This window comes from Pongo abelii, chromosome 1 (assembly GCF_028885655.2).
Source record: "Pongo abelii isolate AG06213 chromosome 1, NHGRI_mPonAbe1-v2.0_pri, whole genome shotgun sequence".
Taxonomy (NCBI): Eukaryota; Metazoa; Chordata; class Mammalia; order Primates; family Hominidae; genus Pongo; species Pongo abelii.
In genome coordinates this window covers 71,951,936-71,974,816 of record NC_071985.2, presented here as the reverse complement: position 1 = coordinate 71,974,816, position 22,881 = coordinate 71,951,936, and the positions used below count along the sequence as shown (strand labels likewise).

The window sequence follows — 22,881 nt, the reverse complement described above, 5'->3', positions numbered from 1 at the left end:
TCACAGAAGAGAGACATCAGGAAGAGGAACTCCAGAAGCCCCGAGGCAGCCTGGTCTGGCGAGAAAAGCACCACCTTTGGGGTGTTAACTCGGGGCTCTACCACTAGCTGGTTCTGTTACTTAACCTCTCTGAGTTTCAGTTTCTTTTTCTTTAAAATGGGAATGGCAATGCTTAGCTTATGAGGGTCATTACGAGGATGAAATATTGGTAAAGCAGCACATGATACATAGGTAAGTATGCTTTGCAGATCAATATCATCTTTTCCTTTCCAAAGAGACAAGTTAATTCCACTGGTTGAGGCACATGGGGAAGGGGACACGCTCACTGGTGGGAGTAAACACCTGGTTTGCCCAGTGTGGGTTTTTCTCATGTATATTTCTGTCCATTGGGCTCTGGTTATGTAATAAATTCTGTCGTCTAGCTGGAAGGCAGATTTATATCCCCAATATTGAACTGAAGGCACTAAAAAGTTTTCCATTATAACAAGAAAGTAGTTTCTCGCGCTTGAAATATACATTTCTTCTGCATTATTAAGGTAAATGCAGAAAAGCACATGACTACTTCTGAATTAATATTTTAAAATTCTGAATTTGCTCTTTTAAAAAATCCCAAATGGTTTATTCTTTCTCTCAACAAATGCTTACTGTGTTCCTATTAAGGGCCAGGATTTGACACACATAAACATAAAAGACACAAGTTAGTCTCTCATGTCTGTCCTTACTAGTCCAAGGAAAACCACCCCTCTTGGGTATCATGGTCATATAGGGTCATGTATCTAAGCTACAAGATTTTCTCTCAGCTCCTCAGCTGACTCTAGAACCCAGCAACTGAGCGTAGAATTCTCTGACTGTAGCTAATGGTTTCTTTTTTTTTTTTTTTTTTCCAAGACAGGGTCTTTCTCTGTCGCCCAGAGATGGAGTGCAATGGTACAATCTCAGCTCACTGCAACCTCCACCTCCCGGGTTCAAGCAATTCTCCTGCCTCAGCCTCCTGAGTAGCTGGGATTACAGGTGCGTGCCACCACGCCTGTCTAATTTTTGTATTTTTAGTAAAGACGGGGTTTCATCATGTTGGCCAGGCTGGTCTCAAGCTCCTGACCTTGTGATCCACCCGCCTGAGCCTCCCAAAGTGCTGGGATTACCGGCATGAGCCACCGTGCCCAGCCGCTAATGGTGTCTTACCTCACTCTTGGGCTGCGAAGTTTGGCTCTCTAATGGCTGCACTGTTGTTTTTAATCCTTCTGGGAAGAGGAACTAGAGAAGGACACACACATTAACAGCAGGAATCGGAACGTGGGTGATGATTACACTGACTTGATATCAAATTATATGTTCTGATATATCACAATAACATTTATAAAAGTTCTTGATGTCACTCTTTTGGCATATACTGTGACATTAGTCTTGCCCTATAACACTAGCTGCATTATGGGAATGTTAACTTTCAAAAAGACCTTAGAAGTTATTTTAGCAACTATGCTTTTTTGATGATAAAACCAAGATCCAAACAAGTGAAATGATTTACCCAAGATCACAAAGTTACCTAGAAGTTCAGTGAAAATTACACTGGTGTGCTCTAGCTGCCTTGCACAGGGTTAATAAGAGCTGATTATTAAATATTCAGGAATTGTGTGAGCCGGTTGTTAAACCATAGAAAACTTGAAATCCACCATGGTGGGAGTATTTACACCACGGAAATTCGCAAATGCTACAAAGAAAGGTTGTTGGTGGGTTGTTGGTTTATTTCAGAGAACCTGTTTAGCAGCATACTGATTTTAACCCCAAACTCTCACTTACTGATTCAGCATTCTTGCAATTACAGAATTGTCATTCTGTTACTAGCCTTCATTGTACAACCCTGGCTTAAACATCTAGTCAGATTATTCTAAATGCTTATTTTGTGACATCCCAAAGTATCTCTAATTATCTCTAGAGTTATTATGAAACTCTTCAAACACTCACCAACCAAAATTAATTCTAATTAGCTCTAATTATTCTATATAGACATATGGCATACAACAGTTATATGGGTCACAAAATTAAATAGCTTGTGGTGGGATCTCACCACTCCAAAAGGTTTAGGATTTATCATTTCCTACCTTCCCAGCCCCACATAACTACAATTACTAAGTCTTTCAACCTGGCAGCTCAGTTCTTCCTGATTTCTTTTTTTTTTTTTTGAAGTTTTGTTTTTTTTTTTTATTATTATTATTATACTTTAAGTTTTAGGGTACATGTGCACAATCTGCAGGTTAGTTACATATATATACATGTGCCATGCTGGTGTGCTGCACCCATAAACTTGTCATTTAGCATTAGGTATATCTCCTAAAGCTATCCCTACCCTCTCCCCCCACCCCACACAGTCCCCAGAGTGTGATGTTCCCCTTCCTGTGTCCATGTGTTCTCATTGTTCAATTCCCACCTATAAGTGAGAATATGTGGTGTTTGGTTTTTTGTTCTTGCAATAGTTTACTGAGAATGATGATTTCCAATTTCATCCATGTCCCTACAAAGGACATGAACTCATCATTTTTTATGGCTGCATAGCATTCCATGGTGTATATGTGCCACATTTTCTTAATCCAGTCTATCATTGTTGGACATTTGGGTTGGTTCCAAGTCTTTGCTATTGTGAATAGTGCCGCAATAAACATATGTGTGCATGTGTCTTTATAGCAGCATGATTTATAGTCCTTTGGGTATATACCCAGTAATGGGATGGCTGAGTCAAATGGTATTTCTAGTTCTAGATCCCTGGGGAATCCCCACACTGACTTCCACAAGGGTTGAACTAGTTTACAGTCCCACCAACAGTGTAAAAGTGTTCCTATTTCTCCACATCCTCTCCAGCACCTGTTGTTTCCTGACTTTTTAATGATAGCCATTCTAACTGGTGTGACATGGTATCTCATTGTGGTTTTGATTTGCATTTCTCTGACGGCCAGTGATGGTGAGCATTTTTTCATGTGTTTTTTGGCTGCATAAATGTCTTCTTTTGAGAAGTGTCTGTTCATGTCCTTCGCCCACTTTTTGATGGGGTTGTTTGTTTTTTTCTTGTAAATTTGTTAGAGTTCATTGTAGATTCTGGATATTAGACCTTTGTCAGATGAGTAGGTTGCGAAAATTTTCTCTCATTTTGTAGGTTGCCTGTTCACTCTGATGGTAGTTTCTTTTGCTGTGCAGAAGCTCTTTAGTTTAAGTAGATCCCATTTGTCAATTTTGGCTTTTGTTGCCATTGCTTTTGGTGTTTTAGACATGAAGTCCTTGCCCATGCCTATGTCCTGAATGGTAATGCCTAGGTTTTCTTCTAGGGTTTTTATGGTTTTAGGTCTAACGTTTAAGTCTTTAATCCATCTTGAATTAATTTTGTATAAGGTGTAAGGGAGGGATCCAGTTTCAGCTTTCTACATATGGCTAGCCAGTTTTCCCAACACCATTTATTAAATAGGGAATCCTTTCTCCATTGCTTGTTTTTCTCAGGTTTGTCAAAGATCAGATAGTTGTAGATATGTGACGTTATTTCTGAGGGCTCTGTTCTGTTCCATTGATCTATATCTCTGTTTTGGTACCAGTACCATGCTGTTTTGGTTACTGTGGCCTTGTAGTATAGTTTGAAGTCAGGTAGCGTGATGCCTCCAGCTTTGTTCTTTTGGCTTAGGATTGACTTGGTGATGTGGCTCTTTTTTGGTTCCATATGAACTTTAAAGTAGTTTTTTCCAATTCTGTGAAGAAAGTCATTGGTAGCTTGATGGGGATGGCATTGAATCTATAAATTACCTTGGGCAGTATGGCCATTTTCATGATATTGATTCTTCCTACCCATGAGCATGGAATGTTCTTCCATTTGTTTGTATCCTCTTTTATTTCATTGAGCAGTGGTTTGTAGTTCTCCTTGAAGAGGTCCTTCACATCCCTTGTAAGTTGGATTCCTAGGTATTTTATTCTCTCTGAAGCAATTGTGAATGGGAGTTCACTCATGATTTGGCTCTCTGTTTGTCTGTTATTGGTGTATAAGAATGCTTGTGATTTTTGCACATTGATTTTGTATCCTGAGACTTTGCTGAAGTTGCTTATGAGCTTAAGGAGATTTTGAGCTGAGACGATGGGGTTTTCTAGTTATACAATCATGTCATCTGCAAACATGGACAATTTGAGTTCCTCTTTTCCTAATTGAATACCCTTTATTTCCTTCTCCTGCCTGATTGCCCTGGCCAGAACTTCTAACACTATGTTGAATAGGAGTGGTGAGAGAGGGCATCCCTGTCTTGTGCCAGTTTTCAAAGGGAATGCTTCCAGTTTTTGCCCATTCAGTATGATATTGGCTGTGAGTTTGTCATAGATAGCTCTTATTATTTTGAGATACGTCCCATCAATACCTAATTTATTGAGAGTTTTTAGCATGAAGGGTTGTTGAATTTTGTCAAAGGCCTTTTCTGCATCTATTGAGATAATCATGTGGTTTTTGTCTTTGGTTCTGTTTATATGCTGGATTACATTTATTGATTTGCATATATTGAACCAGCCTTGCATCCCAGGGATGAAGCCCACTTGATCATGGTGGATAAGCTTTTTGATGTGCTGCTGGATTCAGTTTGCCAGTATTTTATTCAGGATTTTTGCATCAATGTTCATCAAGGATATTGGTCTAAAATTCTCTTTTTTGGTTGTGTCTCTGCCCGGCTTTGGTATCAGGATGATGCTGGCCTCATAAAATGAGTTAGGGAATATTCCCTCTTTTTCTATTGATTGGAATAGTTTCAGAAGGAATGGTACCAGTTCCTCCTTGTACCTCTGGTAGAATTCGGCTGTGAATCCATCTGGTCCTGGACTCTTTTTGGTTGGTAAGCTATTGATTATTGCCACAATTTCAGAGCCTGTTATTGGTCTATTCAGAGAGTCAACTTCTTCCTGGTTTAGTCTTCGGAGGGTGTATGTGTCGAGGAATTTATCCATTTCTGCTAGATTTTCTAGTTTATTTGCGTAGAGGTGTTTGTAGTATTCTCTGATGGTAGTTTGTATTTCTGTGGGATCGGTGGTGATATCCCCTTTATCATTTTTTATTGCATCTATTTGATTCTTCTCTCTTTTCTTCTTTATTAGTCTTGCTAGCGGTCTATCAATTTTGTTGATCCTTTCAAAAAACCAGCTCCTGCATTCATTAATTTTTTGAAGGGTTTTTTGTGTCTCTATTTCCTTCAGTTCTGCTCTGATTTTAGTTATTTCTTGCCTTCTGCTAGCTTTTGAATGTGTTTGCTCTTGCTTTTCTAGTTCTTTTAATTGTGATGTTAGGGTGTCAATTTTGGATCTTTCCTGCTTTCTCTTGTGGGCATCTAGTGCTATAAATTTCCCTCTACACACTGCTTTGAATGTGTCCCAGAGATTCTGGTATGTTGTGTCTTTGTTCTCGTTGGTTTCAAAGAACATCTTTATTTCTGCCTTCATTTCGTTATGTACCCAGTAGTCATTCAGGAGCAGGTTGTTCAGTTTCCATGTAGCTCAGTGGTTTTGAGTGAGTTTCTTAATCCTGAGTTCTAGTTTGATTGCACTGTGGTCTGAGAGACAGTTTGTTATAGTTTCTGTTCTTTTACATTTGCTGAGGAGAGCTTTACTTCCAACTATGTGCTCAATTTTGGAATAGGTGTGGTGTGGTGCTGAAAAAAATGTATATTCTGTTGATTTGGGGTGGAGAGTTCTGTAGATGTCTATTAGGTCCGCTTGGTGCAGAGCTGAGTTCAATTCCTGGGTATCCTTGTTAACTTTCTGTCTCGTTGATGTATCTAATGTTGACAGTGGGGTGTTAAAGTCTCCCATTATTATTGTGTGGGAGTCTAAGTCTCTTTGTAGATCACTCAGGACTTGCTTTATGAATCTGGGTGCTCCTGTATTGGGTGCATATATATTTAGGATAGTTAGCTCTTCTTGTTGAATTGATCCCTTTACCATTATGTAATGGCCTTCTTTGTCTCTTTTGATCTTTGTTGGTTTAAAGTCTGTTTTACCCGAGACTAGGATTGCAACCCCTGCCTTTTTTTGTTTTCCATTTGCTTGGTAGATCTTCCTCCATCCTTTTATTTTGAGCCTTTGGCTGTCTCTGCACGTGAGATGGGTTTCCTGAATACAGCACACTGATAGGTCTTGACTCTTTATCCAATTTGCCAGTCTGTGTCTTTTAATTGGAGCATTTAGTCCATTTACATTTAAAGTTAATATTGTTGTGTGTGAATTTGATCCTGTCATTATGATGTTAGCTGGTTATTTTGCTCGTTAGTTGATGCAGTTTCTTCCTAGCCTCAATGGTCTTTACAATTTGGCATGATTTTGCAGTGGCTGGTACTGGTTGTTCCTTTCCATGTTTAGTGCTTCCTTCAGGAGCTCTTTTAGGGCAGGCGTGGTGGTGACAAAATCTCTCAGCATTTGCTTGTCTGTAAAGTATTTTATTTCTCCTTCACTTATGAAGTTTAGTTTGGCTGGATATGAAATTCTGGTTTGAAAATTCTTTTCTTTAAGAATGTTGAATATTGGCCCCCACTCTCTTCTGGCTTGTAGAGTTTCTGCCAAGAGATCCGCTGTTAGTCTGATGGGCTTCCCTTTGTGGGTAACCCGACCTTTCTCTCTGGCTGCCCTTAACATTTTTTCCTTCATTTCAACTTTGGTGAATCTGACAATTATGTGTCTTGGAGTTGCTTTTCTCGAGGAGTATCTTTGTGGCATTCTCTGTATTTCCTGAATCTGAATGTTGGCCTGCCTTGCTAGATTGGGGAAGTTCTCCTGGATAATATCCTGCAGAGTGTTTTCCAACTTGTTTCCATTCTCCCCATCACTTTCAGGTACACCAATCAGACGTAGATTTGGTCTTTTCACATAGTCACATATTTCTTGGAGGCTTTGTTCGTTTCTTTTTATCCTTTTTTCTCTAAACTTCCCTTCTCACTTCATTTCATTCATTTCATCTTCCATCACTGATACCCTTTCTTCCAGTTGATCGCATCAGCTCCTGAGGCTTCTGCATTCTTCACATAGTTCTCGAGCCTTGGCTTTCAGCTCCATCAGCTCCTTTAAGCACTTCTCTGTATTGGTTATTCTAGTTATACATTCTTCTAAATGTTTTTCAAAGTTTTCAACTTCTTTGCCTTTGGTTTAAATTTCCTCCTGTAGCTTGGAGTAGTTTGATCGTCTGAAGCCTTCTTCTCTCAACTCGTCAAAGTCATTCTCCGTCCAGCTTTGTTCCATTGCTGGTGAGGAGCTACGTTCCTTTGGAGGAGGAGAGGCGCTCTGCTTTTTAGAGTTTCCAGTTTTTCTGCTCTGTTTTTCCCCATCTTTGTGGTTTTATCTACTTTTGGTCTTTGATGATGGTGATGTACAGATGGGTTTTTGGTGTGGATGTCCTTTCTGTTTGTTAGTTTTCCTTCTAACAGACAGGACCCTCAGCTGCAGGTCTGTTGGAGTTTGCTAGAGGTCCACTCCAGACCCTGTTTGCCTGGGTACCAGCAGCAGTGGCTGCAGAACAGCGGATTTTTGTGAACCGCGAATGCTGCTGTCTGATCCTTCCTCTGGAAGTTTTGTCTCAGAGGAGTACCCGGCCGTGTGAGGTGTCAGTCTGCCCCTACTTGGGGGTGCCTCCCAGTTAGGCTGCTCAGGGGTCAGGGGTCAGGGACCCACTTGAGGAGGCAGTCTGCCCATTCTCAGATCTCCAGCTGTGTACTGGGAGAACCACTGCTCTCTTCAAAGCTGTCAGACAGGGACATTTAAGTCTGCAGAGGTTACTGCTGTCTTTTTGTTTGTCTGTGCCCTGTCCCCAGAGGTGGAGCCTACAGAGGCAGGCAGGCCTCCTTGAGCTGTGGTGGGCTCCACCCAGTTTGAGCTTCCCAGCTGGTTTGTTTACCTAAGCAAGCCTGGGCAATGGTGGGCGCCCCTCCCCCAGCCTCGCTGCCGCCTTGCAGTTTGATCTCAGACTGCTGTGCTAGCAATCAGCGAGACTCCGTGGGCGTAGGACCCTCTGAGCCAGGTGCGGGATATAATCTCCTGGTGCGCCATTTTTTAAGCCCATCGGAAAAGCGCAGTATTAGGGTGGGAGTGACCCGATTTTCCAGTTGCCGTCTGTCACCCCTTTCTTTGACTAGGAAGGGAACTCCCTGACCCCTTCTGCTTCCCGAGTGAGGCAATGCCTCACCCTGCTTTGGCTCGCACATGGTGCGCTGCACCCACTGTCCTGCGCCCACTGTCTGGCACTCCCTAGTGAGATGAACCCAGTACCTCAGATGGAAATGCAGAAGTCACCCGTCTTCTGCGTCATTCACGCTGGGAGCTGTAGACCGGAGTTGTTCCTATTCGGCCATCTTGGCTCCAGCCCAGTTCTTCCTGATTTCTAAACCAAATTGATCCAGCTTGACAATACATTAGGAGCTCAATCCCCACCAGGAGATAGACCAGAATGAGTCTTACCACCCCAAGTCCTGGCTGCAGTGTTCTTGGATAATCCAGTAGGCTCCCTCATGCCCAAATGGCTACAGTCTTCACATTATCCTGCCCCAAGTGCTCTGTCCTCATACCTGATTCCTGCTCTGCATCCCAAATATGCACCAGGATTGGAGTCCTAGACGTTTGCTAATTTATGTGAATTTCCTTTCCTAGTCTCCGTCCTCCTTTCCAAATGCCAGACACCACTGTCTAGGGTCTAGCTTCAAATAAGAGTAACTTCCTGCTGTGAACTGAATGTTTGTTTCCTCCCAAAATTCATATGCTGAAATCCTAACTCCCAATGTGACGGTATTAGGAGGTAGGCCTCCGAGAGGTAATTAGGTCATCAGAGTGGAGCCCTTGTAAATGGAATTAGTTCCCTTATAAAAAGACACAAGAGGGTTTGCTTCTTCTCTCTCTCTCTGCTCTCTGGTATGTAAGAATACAACCAAAAGATGTCCATCTGCAAACCAGGAAGTGGCCCTCACCAGACACCAGATCTGCTGGAATCTTGATCTTGGACTTCCCAGCCTCCAGAAGGGTGAGAAATAAATTTCTGTCATTTAAGCCCTAGTCTATGGTTTTCTGTTACAGTAACCCGAACTGACTAAGACACTACCCTAGTTTGACACCTGTCTAGCAAAAGTATTATCACTGTTAATGATGCTGCTAATGTTTAGCCACCGGATTAGTGCTGATGGATGTGAACACCCACCTAGATCTAGGTCAGGTTTGCCATGAATCCTTGAGCACTGTGATTTAATGACTGGTTACTCTTGCAAAGGGCAGCTCAGCATTTAAGACATCCCCAAGGCTTCATCCTATTCCTTTATTGAAAGTAAAAATTTAGAAAACAAGCTGAGAAGATCTACATCAATGTGTTATCAGTAGTTATCCACTGGGTAATGTAATGGTGGATGATTTTATTTTCTTCCTCTTGCTTATCCATATTTTCTAACTTTTCTACAATAAATGTATATTATTTTAAAAGTCAAAATTAACTGACATTATTTTTAATCAATAGTGTTAGTTCAACCATCAAATGTGTTATTGTCACATCAGTTACTAATTAAGCATTCAAGCTGCTAAAATGGGACAGTGCTCAAAACTTCCAAGATTGATTAACTGTGCTTAGTCTGCTTTTCTTGATAGAGGTTGAGTCGTTTGTACACTGAACAAGTGTTTATTGAACACCTACTATATGCCCATCATTATCACATGCATTGGGGATACAAAGATAAATAACATGCAATACCTGCCCCAAAGAAGCTCTCAATTCAGTAGAGCAGTAGACATTGAATCATAATACAATGAGTCACAGTACAATGCAATAGTAACACAATGCAATCATCATTCTAATGGATATATCACTGATTTTTCTAATAGAAGAAGCACAGTGGAAAGCAGGAGACTAGAAATGGTAGGCATGATGTTCAAGGCTATTCCATAAATCAAGCAGGACAGATGAATGCCTGAACAAGAGCAGCTGTGGAGAGACTGGAGGAGAAGGGACATATAGAATATATATATATATATATATGTTTATAAAATATAATCAACATGCATTGATGGTCTGTTGACTGTAGAAGATGAGGGAGAAGAAGAAGTCAAGGATGATCCAAGTTTTCAGGCTGTGGAGATGAGATCATGCTACCTTATTTTTTTTATTTTGGCTAATAATCTTGGAAGAGAAGCCAGTTTGGTGGGGAAGATGATGTGTTCAGTTTTGCACATGCTGACTGTGAAGGGCCTGTGGGACACAGAGGTGAGTATGGTCAATAAGTAGTTGGCTGTAAAGAGCTCAAGAGAAAGGATGGAGGAGAGATGTGGTGGTTGAAGCCACAGACACAGATAGGATCACTGAAGACAAGCTTAGAAGACAAGTCTGAGGAAGGAGCTCTGAGGTGGACATAGAAGAACTGGACACAGAAAGAGGAGCCTATGAAAGTTAACACGGAGGTGCCAGAAAGATGGGCAGATAACCAGAAGAGGATGGTGTCCCAGAAGCCAGAGGTGATGGCTTCAAAAGCAGGACAGTGGTCAACAATGCCAAACGTAGGAGGAATATTGAGAAAGACAACAAGTAAAAATGTGTTCTCTGGGTCACTGGATTTGACAATTAAGAGGTTTGATGATCTTAACAGGAACAATTTCAGTAGGGCCACAGTCAAGGGAGTGAGGAATTAGAAATAGAAATCACTTCTACAGCACATGGAAATTAAGGAAGAGGAGGCAGCAAGTAAAATTACTCTTTCCAGAACCCTAGATGTGAAGAAAAGGGTTGGGGTTACCATGAGGCACTCAGATTTGAAGAATTGGTTTAGGGTGGACTCGACAAGAGAGATTTTCTGCTGATTCATATGAAGAGACTGGAAATACACAACTACTGAAGAAACAAATCTCAGAGAAAATGGGTCACATGGGATCCAGAGCACAGGAACAAAATTTAAACCTAGCCGAGGAAGGGCACCTGTTCCTCTAAGACAGGGAAAAAGAGGTGAAGATGGGCATAGGTGGAGATAAGTTTGAACATAAGGGGACAGAAACCAAGAATTCCCAGTGGAGTAGAATGCCAAGTTCTACTGGCCATCTCTAGGGTGAGAATTTGGTAAGAGACTTGAGAAACATTGTGACGGTTTGGAATGGCCAGTGTGGAATATAGGAGTGGGCTTTAACTAAGAACGTGTGCCCAGAGTAACAAGTGAGCTGGAAATGCACCTGTTATTGAACACCTAGGCTGACTTCAAGCTCCATGAGGATGTCAGCCTTCTGTGCTTTGTTCCGTGCAATATTCGTAGTGCCTTGCACAGTGCCTGGCATATGACAAGAGCTTGATAAAATTTTATTTATAAATGAATGGACACCTTAAATGTATACCAGCAACAGCTTATACTGTATGACTGTACCCAATAGTTTTCATAGCCTGAGTATAGAATTAAATATTGAAAGAGAGTTTCTAGAGAAAGTAAAAGAGACGGCTGAGGCAGTGAGTTTAGGGGGCTGACCTAAGTGTGGATAAAGGGCTGCTGTGTGGGATATAAATGAGACACAAACAGACACAAATTATCTGCATACTTTATTAAAATGAAGTCCCTAGCTAATCTTAAGAGACCCACTCCAACAAGACAGTGAAAGAAAAACATTACAATAATTTTTTTAAAATTCTTAATCAAAGTGGGAATGATGGGATAATGGCCACACATGTATCTCCAGCAACATCTGATGCATTGTGGCTCTTTTTAGTCAGCAAGCATCTCATATTTCTGACTCCAAGAATGAATCAGGGATTGATGGTTTAGTGCAGAGCAGCCTCTTGACTCCAACTAAGCTACCCCCTGGAAACAGTCTTGGGATATGGAGCTCATGGCCTCAGCCAGTGTTGGCCACCAAGACTTCAGCCCCTTGCTTCAGGTGAGCTGGGTGGCAGACAAGATGCAGAGCATCCTGTGCTGCTCAGCTGTTCTAGTTATTAGGAGGGAGTGTGCCAAGAAAAGATGATGCCTGTGCCAGAGACAATTAGCCTGGCACAGGTGCCATAAGCTACCAGTGCCAGTCCTGGGATTGTTACTCTTACCACAACCTTAGGAGTGAAGGTTTAGGCACAATGCAGGCTTCCTACAGAACCAAGGCACCCTGTGGTTGCACCCACAAAGGACTCCTTCAAATGCCACCTACGTAGCTGCCTGCAAACCTGCCTGCTCTGCATCCACCTCTGCTGCCAAGAGCTGGAGAGGCAGTCTATCATTCAAGAAGAACGACTCTATGCTTCCTTATTAGCCCTAGGCTGGTAGAGGTGGCCCAACCTCCTCCTCTCTTCACCCCTCCCATTTGATTGATGCCCCCTGAATCAAGAACAGTGGGTGGCAGATGGATGCTGCTGTGACTTCTGACCCCATGTCAAACTCCAGCAGGCAGAGGTGACTCATAAACCCACTAAATAAAGTAGGACTGGAATATTCTTGGAATGTTCTCTCAGCTGCAGGCTGATAGGATGTAAATTCCCCAAAGGAGCAAGACAACTTGGTGGTCCTGGAATAAAGTTGTCCAGGTGTGAATCCCAGCCCTACTATGCTGGTTGTGTGAACTTGGGCAAATTACTCTGCATCTCCTTTTCTTCATCTGTAAAATAGAGATAATAATAGAACCTCCTACCTCACAGAGTTATTATAAGGGTAAAATTAGATTAAAACCCTACAAAGTGTTTGGCAAATCACAAAATGCACAATAAATGTTAACAGTTATTATTTCCCTGGAAATACCATAAATTGCCTAAGAAGTATTCTGCACAAGTCATCAGTAAGGGATTAACTGATTATTCATCACTGCTGTGAAATCAACAATTCCTCCTTGACACTTAATCCAATGCCACCATTGAGCCATGAGATCAAGAAGAAATAGAGAAAATGTGTCATACAACAACACAGGAAAAAAATAATGGGCTAAGGTGAAAACAACAAAATTAGAAACTTTAAGAAAATGCAGCCCAGTGCTTCTCACACTGGAGTACTTGTTGTTTCAGGAACAATGCAGGATGCCACGGATACTCATCAATTTTCTTTTCTAAACAATTTTAATAGTATCTTAATTTAGAACAAATACAAATGTTTTGGAATGTAATTCAAATTTGCCTTAATTTTTAGGATGAAGCATGATACTTCAAAGAAATTTTACATGTGCAATGGGACAGATACACATATACACACATTCACACACACATACCCTGTACCCCCAGAAGTCACTCCCTGCCATTTGTTGGAAAATTTTGAGAGATGCACTCTAAATAGAAGCAGACGTTCAGATACACAGAACCAAGCTGGAAAGGATCTGTGGAAAGTCTCCATCCCTGCAGGTGAAGCGGTGTCTAAGCCAGACAGACTCAAGCCAAGGCCCTCATGCACATACAGCTCTTTCATTTGCAGTCATAGAACTTCAACTACTCTCTATTGCTGGATAAAAAATATCATATTATATAAGACACTAGAAGGTGCCCAGGGGGCTAGTGACACTCTCAGTTTACCTGAGATGGGTAGTATTTGTCCTTCAAGGAAAGTAGGTCTTCCAGCTCCATATAGAAACACACCCCAGTATTTTAGAGTCCAGATGTTTCTTCCTGATGCATGACACACACAGTCACATACGTGACTCGGACTCTCATTGCAGCTGTCTGAATAGGGTAGACAGCCCCCATACCACTCAGCAGTCTGCTTCTCTCTGGGTACAGAGCCGTGATCTTGTTTATATCTCCTGAAAAACTGTCCTTTCCTTCATCATTTTGGGAAGTAGCAAAGGCCCAAAGGAAAGAAAATAGAAAATGAAACCTGGATTTGGTTTTAACTACACCACTTGCTAGCCATGTGCCTTTGGAAAAATCACCTAATCTCTATGAGCCCATCTTTTAAATGAAATTTTTAAATGATATTTTAAAAATGAAATCTCATTTAAAAGGACTGAGATGTGGATGAAATGATATATGGAAAAACACCATAGAAAGTGCCTATTAATTACAGGAGTGGGTTTTCAATAAATCTTTGCTCTTCTCTCTTTCAGGTTCCTTACATTCTGTTAAAGGTGTGAGAAGCTAAACTATATACAAAGCTCATGACTTTGGTACACTACGGGAATTGAGAGCTAAGGCTTTGCAGTCAGAATTGGATTTGGGTTCCAATGCCTCTGCTGATTAGCTGTGAGCCTTCAGGCAAGTTATTTAACCTCTCAGGCTAAGTGTCCCCATTTGCTAAATGAGTGTATAATAATGAATATCTTCATGAGATTGTTGTAGAATAAATGAGATAATGTACTGTGCATGGCCTGTAGGAGGTGCACAATAAGTATTCGATAAATAAATTAATGCATGATCCAGGAAAAGCACTCAGCACAGTCCCTGCACCTTGGTAAGTGTCCAATAAATAGTTGTTGTCAATGTTGTTTAAAAGAGCATAGCACTATTTCTAGCTGGGCATGATGGCTCATGCCTGTAATCCCAGGAATTTGGGAGGCTGAGGCAGGAGGATTGCTGAGGCCAGAAGCTCAAGAAACCCTGGTCAACATAGTAAGACCCTGTCTCTACAAAAAAGAAAAAATTAGTTGGGCATGGTGGCTCACACCTGTAGTCTTACCTAATTGGAAAGCTTTGGTGGAAGGATCACTTGAGCCCAGGAGTTCAAAGTTGCAGTGAACTATGATCATATACTGCACTCCAGCCTGGGTGAAAAAGTAAGACCCTGTCTCAAATAGATAAATAAATAAATAAATAAATAAATAGCATAGCAGAAAAGTTCATTTCTAGGCTGTTCAGAGTATATGTTCTTATTTAGCTTTTATCATAGCAGTTCATATTTAACTTTTATCTTAGCTATTCTTCATTATTGACATAATCTAATCTGAGGTTATTGTTTTTAATTTTTATTCTGCTCTGTCGCTCATCATAATAATCCATTGCAGTCATAGCTTATCTTTCCCAGAGATGCCTATCCTTAGCTCATTATTTTCATTACCCAGTGGCATCAGTAGAATGTCCAATTTAGAGGCAATAAAAGTGATACTTTTACCAAATTCACAGATTGTGTCAGTATCAGTCATCAAGTAGAAGAAAATCAACCACAGGTCTTCCATTGGAATGCTTTTGCTCAGAAGAGCATATGGCTTAGTAATAGCCATGTAATATAGTAATATATTTAACACAAAAATGCAATTATTTAAAATCTATTTCATGTGAATACAATAACTATAACCTTCAAAGTTATCAGTCAGTGTAAATAGGTTTATTCAACCTGATGATAGATATATATTAAATCATAAAAATAAGAATTCAAAGATTAATTTCTGACAAATGGGACAAGTTCTCCTTGTATAAATGTTCATACCATTTTGCAGGTTCTACTGTTCTGCCCACTGTTCCATGTACAGAAATGGCCCATGTGTGTGTACAGTGTGGATGCATACATGTGTTTAAATGGCACTCACATCCCTTGCTCTATCAGTCTGGAATGAGTGACTGCAAATATAGCAAAGCTCCCCAGCAGTGCTGTTCTAATGCTAAATTTAGCATAGCAGGACAATTTCCATAGAAGCCATTTATGATGCCAAAAAACCAAATTCAAATTTCAGGTTCTGGAGGACATTGAAGGGCACAAGAAGATGATTTTCTAAGTGTATCAGTCCATTTTCATGCTGCTGATAAAGACATACCCATGCCTGGGCAATTCACAAAAGAAAGAGGTTTAATGGACTTACAGTCCCACATGGCTGAGGAGGCCTCACAATCATAGCAGAAGGCAAGGAGAAGCAAGTCACACCTTATGTGGATGGCAGCAGGCAAAGAGAGAGCTTGTGTAGGGAAACATCTCGTTATAGAACCATCAGATCTCGTGAGACTTACTCACTATCATGAGAAGAGCATGGGAAAGACCTGCCCCCATGATTCAATTACCTTCCACTGGGTCCCTCCCACAACATGTGGGAATTCAAGATGAGATTTGGGTGGGGACACAGCCAAAGCATATCACTAAGCATATGTGTCTGCAGTCATTACAAGGGAGATGGCTACAGTTCACTATTTTCTGGGAGCATCCCATAAATGAATTTTGTAGATTCTCTGCATGCAACACTGCTCCTACGATGTAGTTTCTGTACGAGCTTGCTATATGTATTCCCTTTTACACTTAGGATGCAATATTCTGTATGCCTCGTAACATTATGACACTGTGACACTATGTTCTAGTGCTGATCTAGATGTCATTCATTAAATAAATTATGTCGCTAAATGAATCCATCTGTGGTATAATTTCACCCCTGGGAGAATTGTTTTTAATTATCTCCTTCATTCACCAAATAATATTTTAGACAATATTAATTTATTTATGTATGAAATAATAAATGAAGAAAAGCCTTTTCTCCCATATGAACCGAATCTCCATAGCTCCTCTAAGAAAGCTGCTAGCCCTGAAACTAAATGGAAGGAACCCAAAACAGTTTGTGCTCCTATTTAATAACCAAGAAATGGGTAGGAACCCAGGAGTACTTCATTATTGTGTATTTCTTGAGTATCTACTATGTGGCAATAATCATTTTAGGTGTTAAATTCAGGCTACACTAAGTGGGCAAGGTGAACTTGTTCCTTCTCTTCTTGGAGTTTAGTGCCTAATGGGGACACAGCCTAGGTGACAGGCAATTCCAATGATAAGTGCTGGGAGAAGATGACAATGAGAAGCAGATGTAATGCAAAACAAAGGTATCAACCCTCACCAGAGAAGGTTTCTCTGCCAAAAGAAAAAAAAAATCTGTCTCAACTGAGACCTGAAGGATGAAAGTGCATTATCCTGGAAAGAGAGAAAGGAGAGCAAGAGAGAATGTGTTCTGGGCAGAACAGACACGATGAGGGCTAAGAGGCGAAGGAAGACCTGGTACATTTGAAGCATCATAATGGGTTTTATGCTCAATGTGGTTTGAGCTTAGAATGCAAAGAAAAGTTGAGAGCTGATACTGAAGACTGTCCCTGCTTGGCACCCAGACAAGAAGAGTGGAATGTAGAAATGGCAGGTACTCATCATAAGTATGTGCAAACCCCCAGTGTTTAGCTTTTATCATAGCAGTTATATGATAAAAGCCAGGGGGTTTGCACACAGTTCTGATGAATACCTGCCATTTCTGCCAGCATCCTACACTCTGGCTTCTGGTAATAAATGATCAATTTTACTTTTATGAACTTCCCTGCCCCCTTTCAGTTTATTTGCCATGTGTGAGACTGACCCCATCTCTTGCTCTATCAATGAGCACAAAATTTAGACCTGGACAGTAAGAGTCTTGCATCTCCCTGGCCATGGTGATCAACTCAGCAGTCAGCACATGTCCAGAGACATTCCAAAAAGCAGGCACCCAGAACTTATGCTTGAACTACTGTGAAAGAAGGATGTTTCTCACTGGGTTGACTGACATAACAGAATGTCAACCTACAGCAGCAAGCAGCCATCTGTCCACCATTTATTCATTCAATAATTAATGACTGAATAACTCTTATGTGCCTCGTGTTGTAGGCATTAGGAATACAAAAATAAAGACATAATTCTATTTCTCAGGTTTTCACCATTAACTGGAGAGACAAATAAAATAAACTAATCACTTTAATAAAATGTGGTAAGTGTTAGGGTAGAAGTTACATACATTATTATATGCAGAGGGAAAGGCAGCCAACTAAGAGAAAGCTATGTTCAGGATGGGCCATGGTGAGTTGAGGTGCCTGCAGGACAATGTACTGGAGGTGTCTTAGGCAGTAAATATGAGTCAAGAGCTCCCAAGAGAAGTCTGCAGAGACACACATCTGTGGTGGGTGGTGTTCATTTGTTTATACTTTGATTCTTTCCTGAAGATTTGTATGTGCTTTGATTTAGCCATTATCAGCATACAAGTCATAATTAAAATCTCAGATATGAATCAGATTGTCAAAGAAGAGCACAGACTTCAAAATAAGAAAATAATAGTTTAAGGTAAAAAGCAGAGGAAGAGAAGTAATGAAGACTAAGAAGGCAAAGTCAGAACAGCATCAAAGGCAACCAAGGGAGGAGAGGCTGTCAAGAAAGGCATAAAGACAACAAACACAGTAAGACATCAAATTACATAAGAACTCAAAAGTGCCCACTGGAGTCCACAGGGTTGGTAAAAGGGTCAGAAAAGGGAGAAAACAGTAAGAAGGGATTGTGTTTGCTCATTGGCTGGTTTGGTGGGTAGTCGGTTGGTGTATTATAAAATGGGAGAGACTTAAAGATGTTTTTACATGTGGTGGAAAGCCAGTGGAAAGACTGAAGACACAGGCAGAATAAAGGAACTGAGTAATGAGTGTGGTGGTTCCACAGGAGGCTTATGGGGATAGGTAATCCAAGAGAAGGGATTTGTCCCAGGTCAGGAAGGACACCTCTCTTGGGGAAGGGAGGCAGGCAGCAACGGTATGAATGCCCATGCAGATAATTTTGTGAGCTAGGCTAGCAGGGCTGATGAACAATAAGTCTATATAAAAATTGTGCTTTTTAAAAATGGATTTGATCCATCATTCTACTAACATGTTATGAATCTCCCACAACTTCCAAAGTCAAAAAGGACTGAACTGATGGTGAGGAGTTCTAGGAAGCTCAGGCTGCACTGCATGGCCGCCAATGGTGGTTATTTTCTGTTCTACTTGAAACCATAGCCTGGCTGATTTTTATTTTATTTTATTTTTTGACTCAGTTAAATTTATTTCAAATCTTAAGCCTATGGGTCACACTTATTTCAAGCAATTTCATTTTCTTAAGAGTCAGGCTGCTGTGTCTTTGCCTCTCAAAAGTCAGCAGCAGTTGAAAAGGTACTTGTTCCAATCAATAACCATTTGAAAACAGAAATAGATATTTAAGATGAGTCTGTGTGGAATTGCTCCCTTTAAGACATCTTTCTCAAAAGCAACCTTTCCACCTATCAACGTTACACTGTAAATGGGCCCATCTAGGAGAATCCTTCAAGTTTCTATTATAGAATATCTCAATCTGATGAGGCCTGGCTGGTGACATGTGAGATCCATTTCAGAAATAAAGCACCTGTCCCCGAATTGGATGTGGAGCTAAGGTAATGCTGTGTGAGAAGCTGTTCAGCAAGGAGAAAATTCACACTAGGTGAGCAATCAATTACTAAAGAGGTTATCCATCCCAATGCATTCATTTTATAGCACATAAACTGAAGTCCAGAGTGCCATATGGTTCACTGGGATCAATGCCAGGATCCGAATCCAGTTCCCCTGACTCCCAGCCCAATGTTCATTTCTCCTCTTATAACATCTGTTACTCTTGCTGGGCAGCAGACTCCTCAGGGGCAGTGACCCACCTCTTCCATCTTGTTCACTTAGGTATCCCCCCACATAGAGAGGTGACAATCAAAAATATCTGTTTGTCAATAAGTTAACCATACTCAGGTTAAGCTGCTGTTGGTCACTTAGGTTTTATGCAGAGCTGAACATCAGAGTAAAAGGTCTCAACACAAAAAAAAAATCACCAACCCATAAATACATGGTTTATGAACTCTGAAAATACTAGAAACTCTAAACACGACTTGGAAGAACAGCAGCCACAGAGCCTCCTCTTGTAAAGAGATCCAAGCCGGAGTTTCATTGTCATGGGGTTGGCAAGCACCACACCCCTAGTCATCTATATAGCTTGAGAACAAAAGTTTCCACACTGCCTCTAAGTCAGTTTTAACCAACTTGAATCCTTAAAATATTTAACAGCCTCTCTCCTTTTCCCAAACACTGTAACTGCTAAGCTTCCTTTCATCTTTCCATAATCAAACCTGCCTAAAGTTTTTTAGTAAGTTGAAATCACATGTTCTTTTGCACAGTAACAATCCATTCCATCCCCCAGGGAACAGCCTTTGCCAGAGTATGAAGGAACTCCAAGGAGTTAGGGTTGGAAATTGGCATTAGCCACAGCTGAAGTTAGTTTTTTCAAACAAAACGCTGTGAAGTTCTTCATTTTGCTGAAAACCATGTGCTGGCTTAATGCCTTTTTATTCTGGTTGAGACCAAATGCTTCTCAAATGAGTCTGCTAGAAGGGTCTCTAGTGAGAACTGTATTCCCTCTTAGCATTCTTCAATTTGCATTTGGTTTGGGTTAATTGGTTAATGGTGAAAATAAGTACTTACATCGATTGCCCCTAAATCAGGAGTTGCTGCTGCTGCTGTCTGCTATATCCCATCATGACAGCCTGCTGTTACTCACAGCTGGCAGATACTGCAAACTGTGTTGCCACGTCAGCTGCCCAGAACCTTTCTGCTTCAGCAGCAGTTTCCCATCGGAATGGCTTAATATGCAGCTCCTAAGGCTGGAAACATGATCTGACCACCATATTGAGAAGGTCTGAATAAAAGAGGCCACTCTCTGACATTACAGAAAGAAACCACACACTCCCCTTTGTATTTCTAAATGAGAATTCCAAAGAGAACCTAACTATTACATTGAATTCCTAAACAATCAGGGCAGCAGGTTAATAATTGGGAAAAAATTCCATCGGGATTAGACATTGAAAAAGTGAAAATTAGGGACTCAGCATTACAGATGTTAGTTCATTATAAAATTGTTAGTTTGAAGTAGCAAAAAACTGAAGATGTGAATGCTCATGAATAAAGAAATAGTTGGAAAAATAATGAGATATTTATGTTGTGAAGCATTAGGATACCTAATAACAAATAATAAAACTATGCCAGTTGACTTGGAAGGGTTTCTATGACATATTATTGAGTGAAAATGTATATTATCCCACATGCCATTATATATGCATATGCAGAATTATTTCAGATTATTTTTGAGTATGTAGGTATCAAAGAAGACTATTTATATAATCAGAAGAAATAATAAAGCTGTCTTTATTATGTAAAAATCATTGACAAGTGGTAACTTGCCTGAACTCTTAGGCTTCCAAGCCCTCTGCTGAATCTTAAATGGATCTGGGTTTTTCCTCTCTCTGTTCCAAACACACAAAAGAATCCTAAAGATGACTTCTGCTTATCTGGAAAAGACAAGCCACGCAAAAGAGAAAATGTAAAATCCTCTTCCAGCCCAGACCTCACACAGCCCTTCCCTCTTTTGAGATTGTTCTCAGAGGCAGGTCAACTATTCACGTCCTTTCTACAGAGGGAGGGACCCCAGAGCATGTTGCTGACAGTGCTGTTCAATCCATACTGTCTCAGATAGTTCCTCCAGGGGTGATTCAGAAATTATTTTAAAAACTACCGATTGCAGAAAAGAGGAGACAGAATTGATCAACCAATCCCTGCATTTTAGCACCAGCCAAAAACTGGGAAATAAGCACTTATTGATCAATGACCAAATAACCAATGCCTCTTACATAATTAGAACACAAGAGAGGTCACTATGTATTTCTCAGCCACTTTTTTGAATTAAAATGAAGTAAGCTGGGCAAGGTGGTTCATGCCTGTAATCCCAGCACTTCGGGAGGCTGAGCCAGGCAGATCGCTTGAGCCCAGGAGTTTGAGATCAGCCTGGGCAACATGGTGAAACCCCATCTCTACTAAAATTATAAAAATTAGCCCTGTGCGATGGCGCGCACCTGTGCTCCCAGCTCTCTGGGGGGCTGAGGTTGAGAGGCATGAGGTCAAGAATTCAGTGAGTCAAGATCACACCACTGCACTCCAGCCTGGGTGACAGAGTGAGACCTTGTCTCAAAAAAAAAATTACGTGAGGCATATGAATGTATTTGGATGTTAAATTATCTTAATTATATAGACAACAGAAGTTTTTTTTTAAATGGGGAAAATTATAGAAAATTCAAATTTTCACTCATCTTAATGGCTGTGTATGAAGTACATACAAGTATGAAGCAGAAGGCACATATGTATTGGCTATTTATTACCCTGGAATGGAGGAAGTTCTCAATGTTAAATAGGGAAAAGTCCTGATTTGGGTAAAATTTCTGAATTGTACAACTGTTTCCAAAATAACTTTTTAGGAGCTGTTCCAAGATGGCCAAATAGGAACAGCTTGAGTCTGCAGCTCCTAGCATGATCGATGCAAAAGACAGGTGATTTCTGCATTTCCAACTGAGGTACCTGGTTCATCTCACTGGGACTGGTTGGACAGTGGGTGCAGCCCACAGAGGGCAAGCCAAAGCAGGGCGGGGCATCACCTCACCCAGGAAGCACAAGGGGTCGGGGGATTTCCCTTTCCTAGCCAAGGGAAGCTGTAACAGACTGTACCTGGAAAAACGGGACACTGCCGCCCAAATATTGCACTTTTCCCAAGGTCTTAGCAACCAGCAGACAAGGAGATTCTCTCCTGTGCCTGGCTCAGTGGATCCCACGCCCATGGACCCTTGCTCACTGCTAGCACAGAAGTCTGAGATCAAACTGTGAGGTGGCAGCCTGGCTGGGGGAGGAGAGTCTGCCATTGCTGAGGCTTGAGTAGGTAAACAAAGCAGCCAGGAAGCTCGAACTGGGTGGAGACCACCGCAGCTCAGCAAGGCCTCTGCCTCTACAGACTCCACCTTTATGGGCAGGGCATAACTGAACAAAAGGCAGCAGACAGCTTCTGCAGACATAAATGTCCCTGTCTGACAGCTCTGAAGAGAGCAGTGGTTCTCCCAGCATGGTGTTTGAGCTCTGAGAACAGACAGACTGCCTTCTCAAGTGGGTGTCTGACCCCTGTGTAGCCTAACTGGGAGATAAGACACCTCCCAGTAGGGGCCACAGACACCTCATATAGGCAGGTGCCCCTCTGGGACAAAGCTTCCAGAGGAAGAACCAGGCAGCAATATTTGCTGTTCTGCAATATTTGCTGTTCTGGAGCCTCCACTGGTGACACCCAGGTACACAGGGTCTGGAGTGGACCTCCAGCAAACTCCAACAGACCTACAGCTGAGAGACCTGACTGATAGAAGGAAAACTAACAA

At 41.2% G+C, this 22,881-nt stretch overlaps 2 protein-coding genes across 4 annotated transcripts in view; both read right to left on the bottom strand.

The window, feature by feature from the left end:
• The window catches only part of SEC16B (SEC16 homolog B, endoplasmic reticulum export factor), a 109,981-nt gene that overhangs the window by 47,905 nt on the left and 39,195 nt on the right, over positions 1–22,881 (bottom strand). For 2 of the 3 annotated variants that reach the window (XM_054524783.2, XM_063726359.1), the window contains exon 4: positions 1,183–1,254. The gene's annotated coding sequence lies outside the window, so the exon portion shown is untranslated. Of the gene's footprint in view, positions 1–1,182; positions 1,255–20,119; positions 20,574–22,881 lie in introns of those variants that run through there. The other variant, XM_063726358.1, reaches the window with a different exon arrangement.
• LOC134761325 (quinone oxidoreductase-like protein 2) overlaps positions 10,236–22,881 on the bottom strand; it is a 63,830-nt gene continuing 51,184 nt past the window's right edge. Inside the window, 1 exon segment of the mRNA XM_063723763.1 lies at positions 10,236–10,596. Within this exon segment, the coding sequence (XP_063579833.1) occupies positions 10,236–10,596 (361 nt within the window).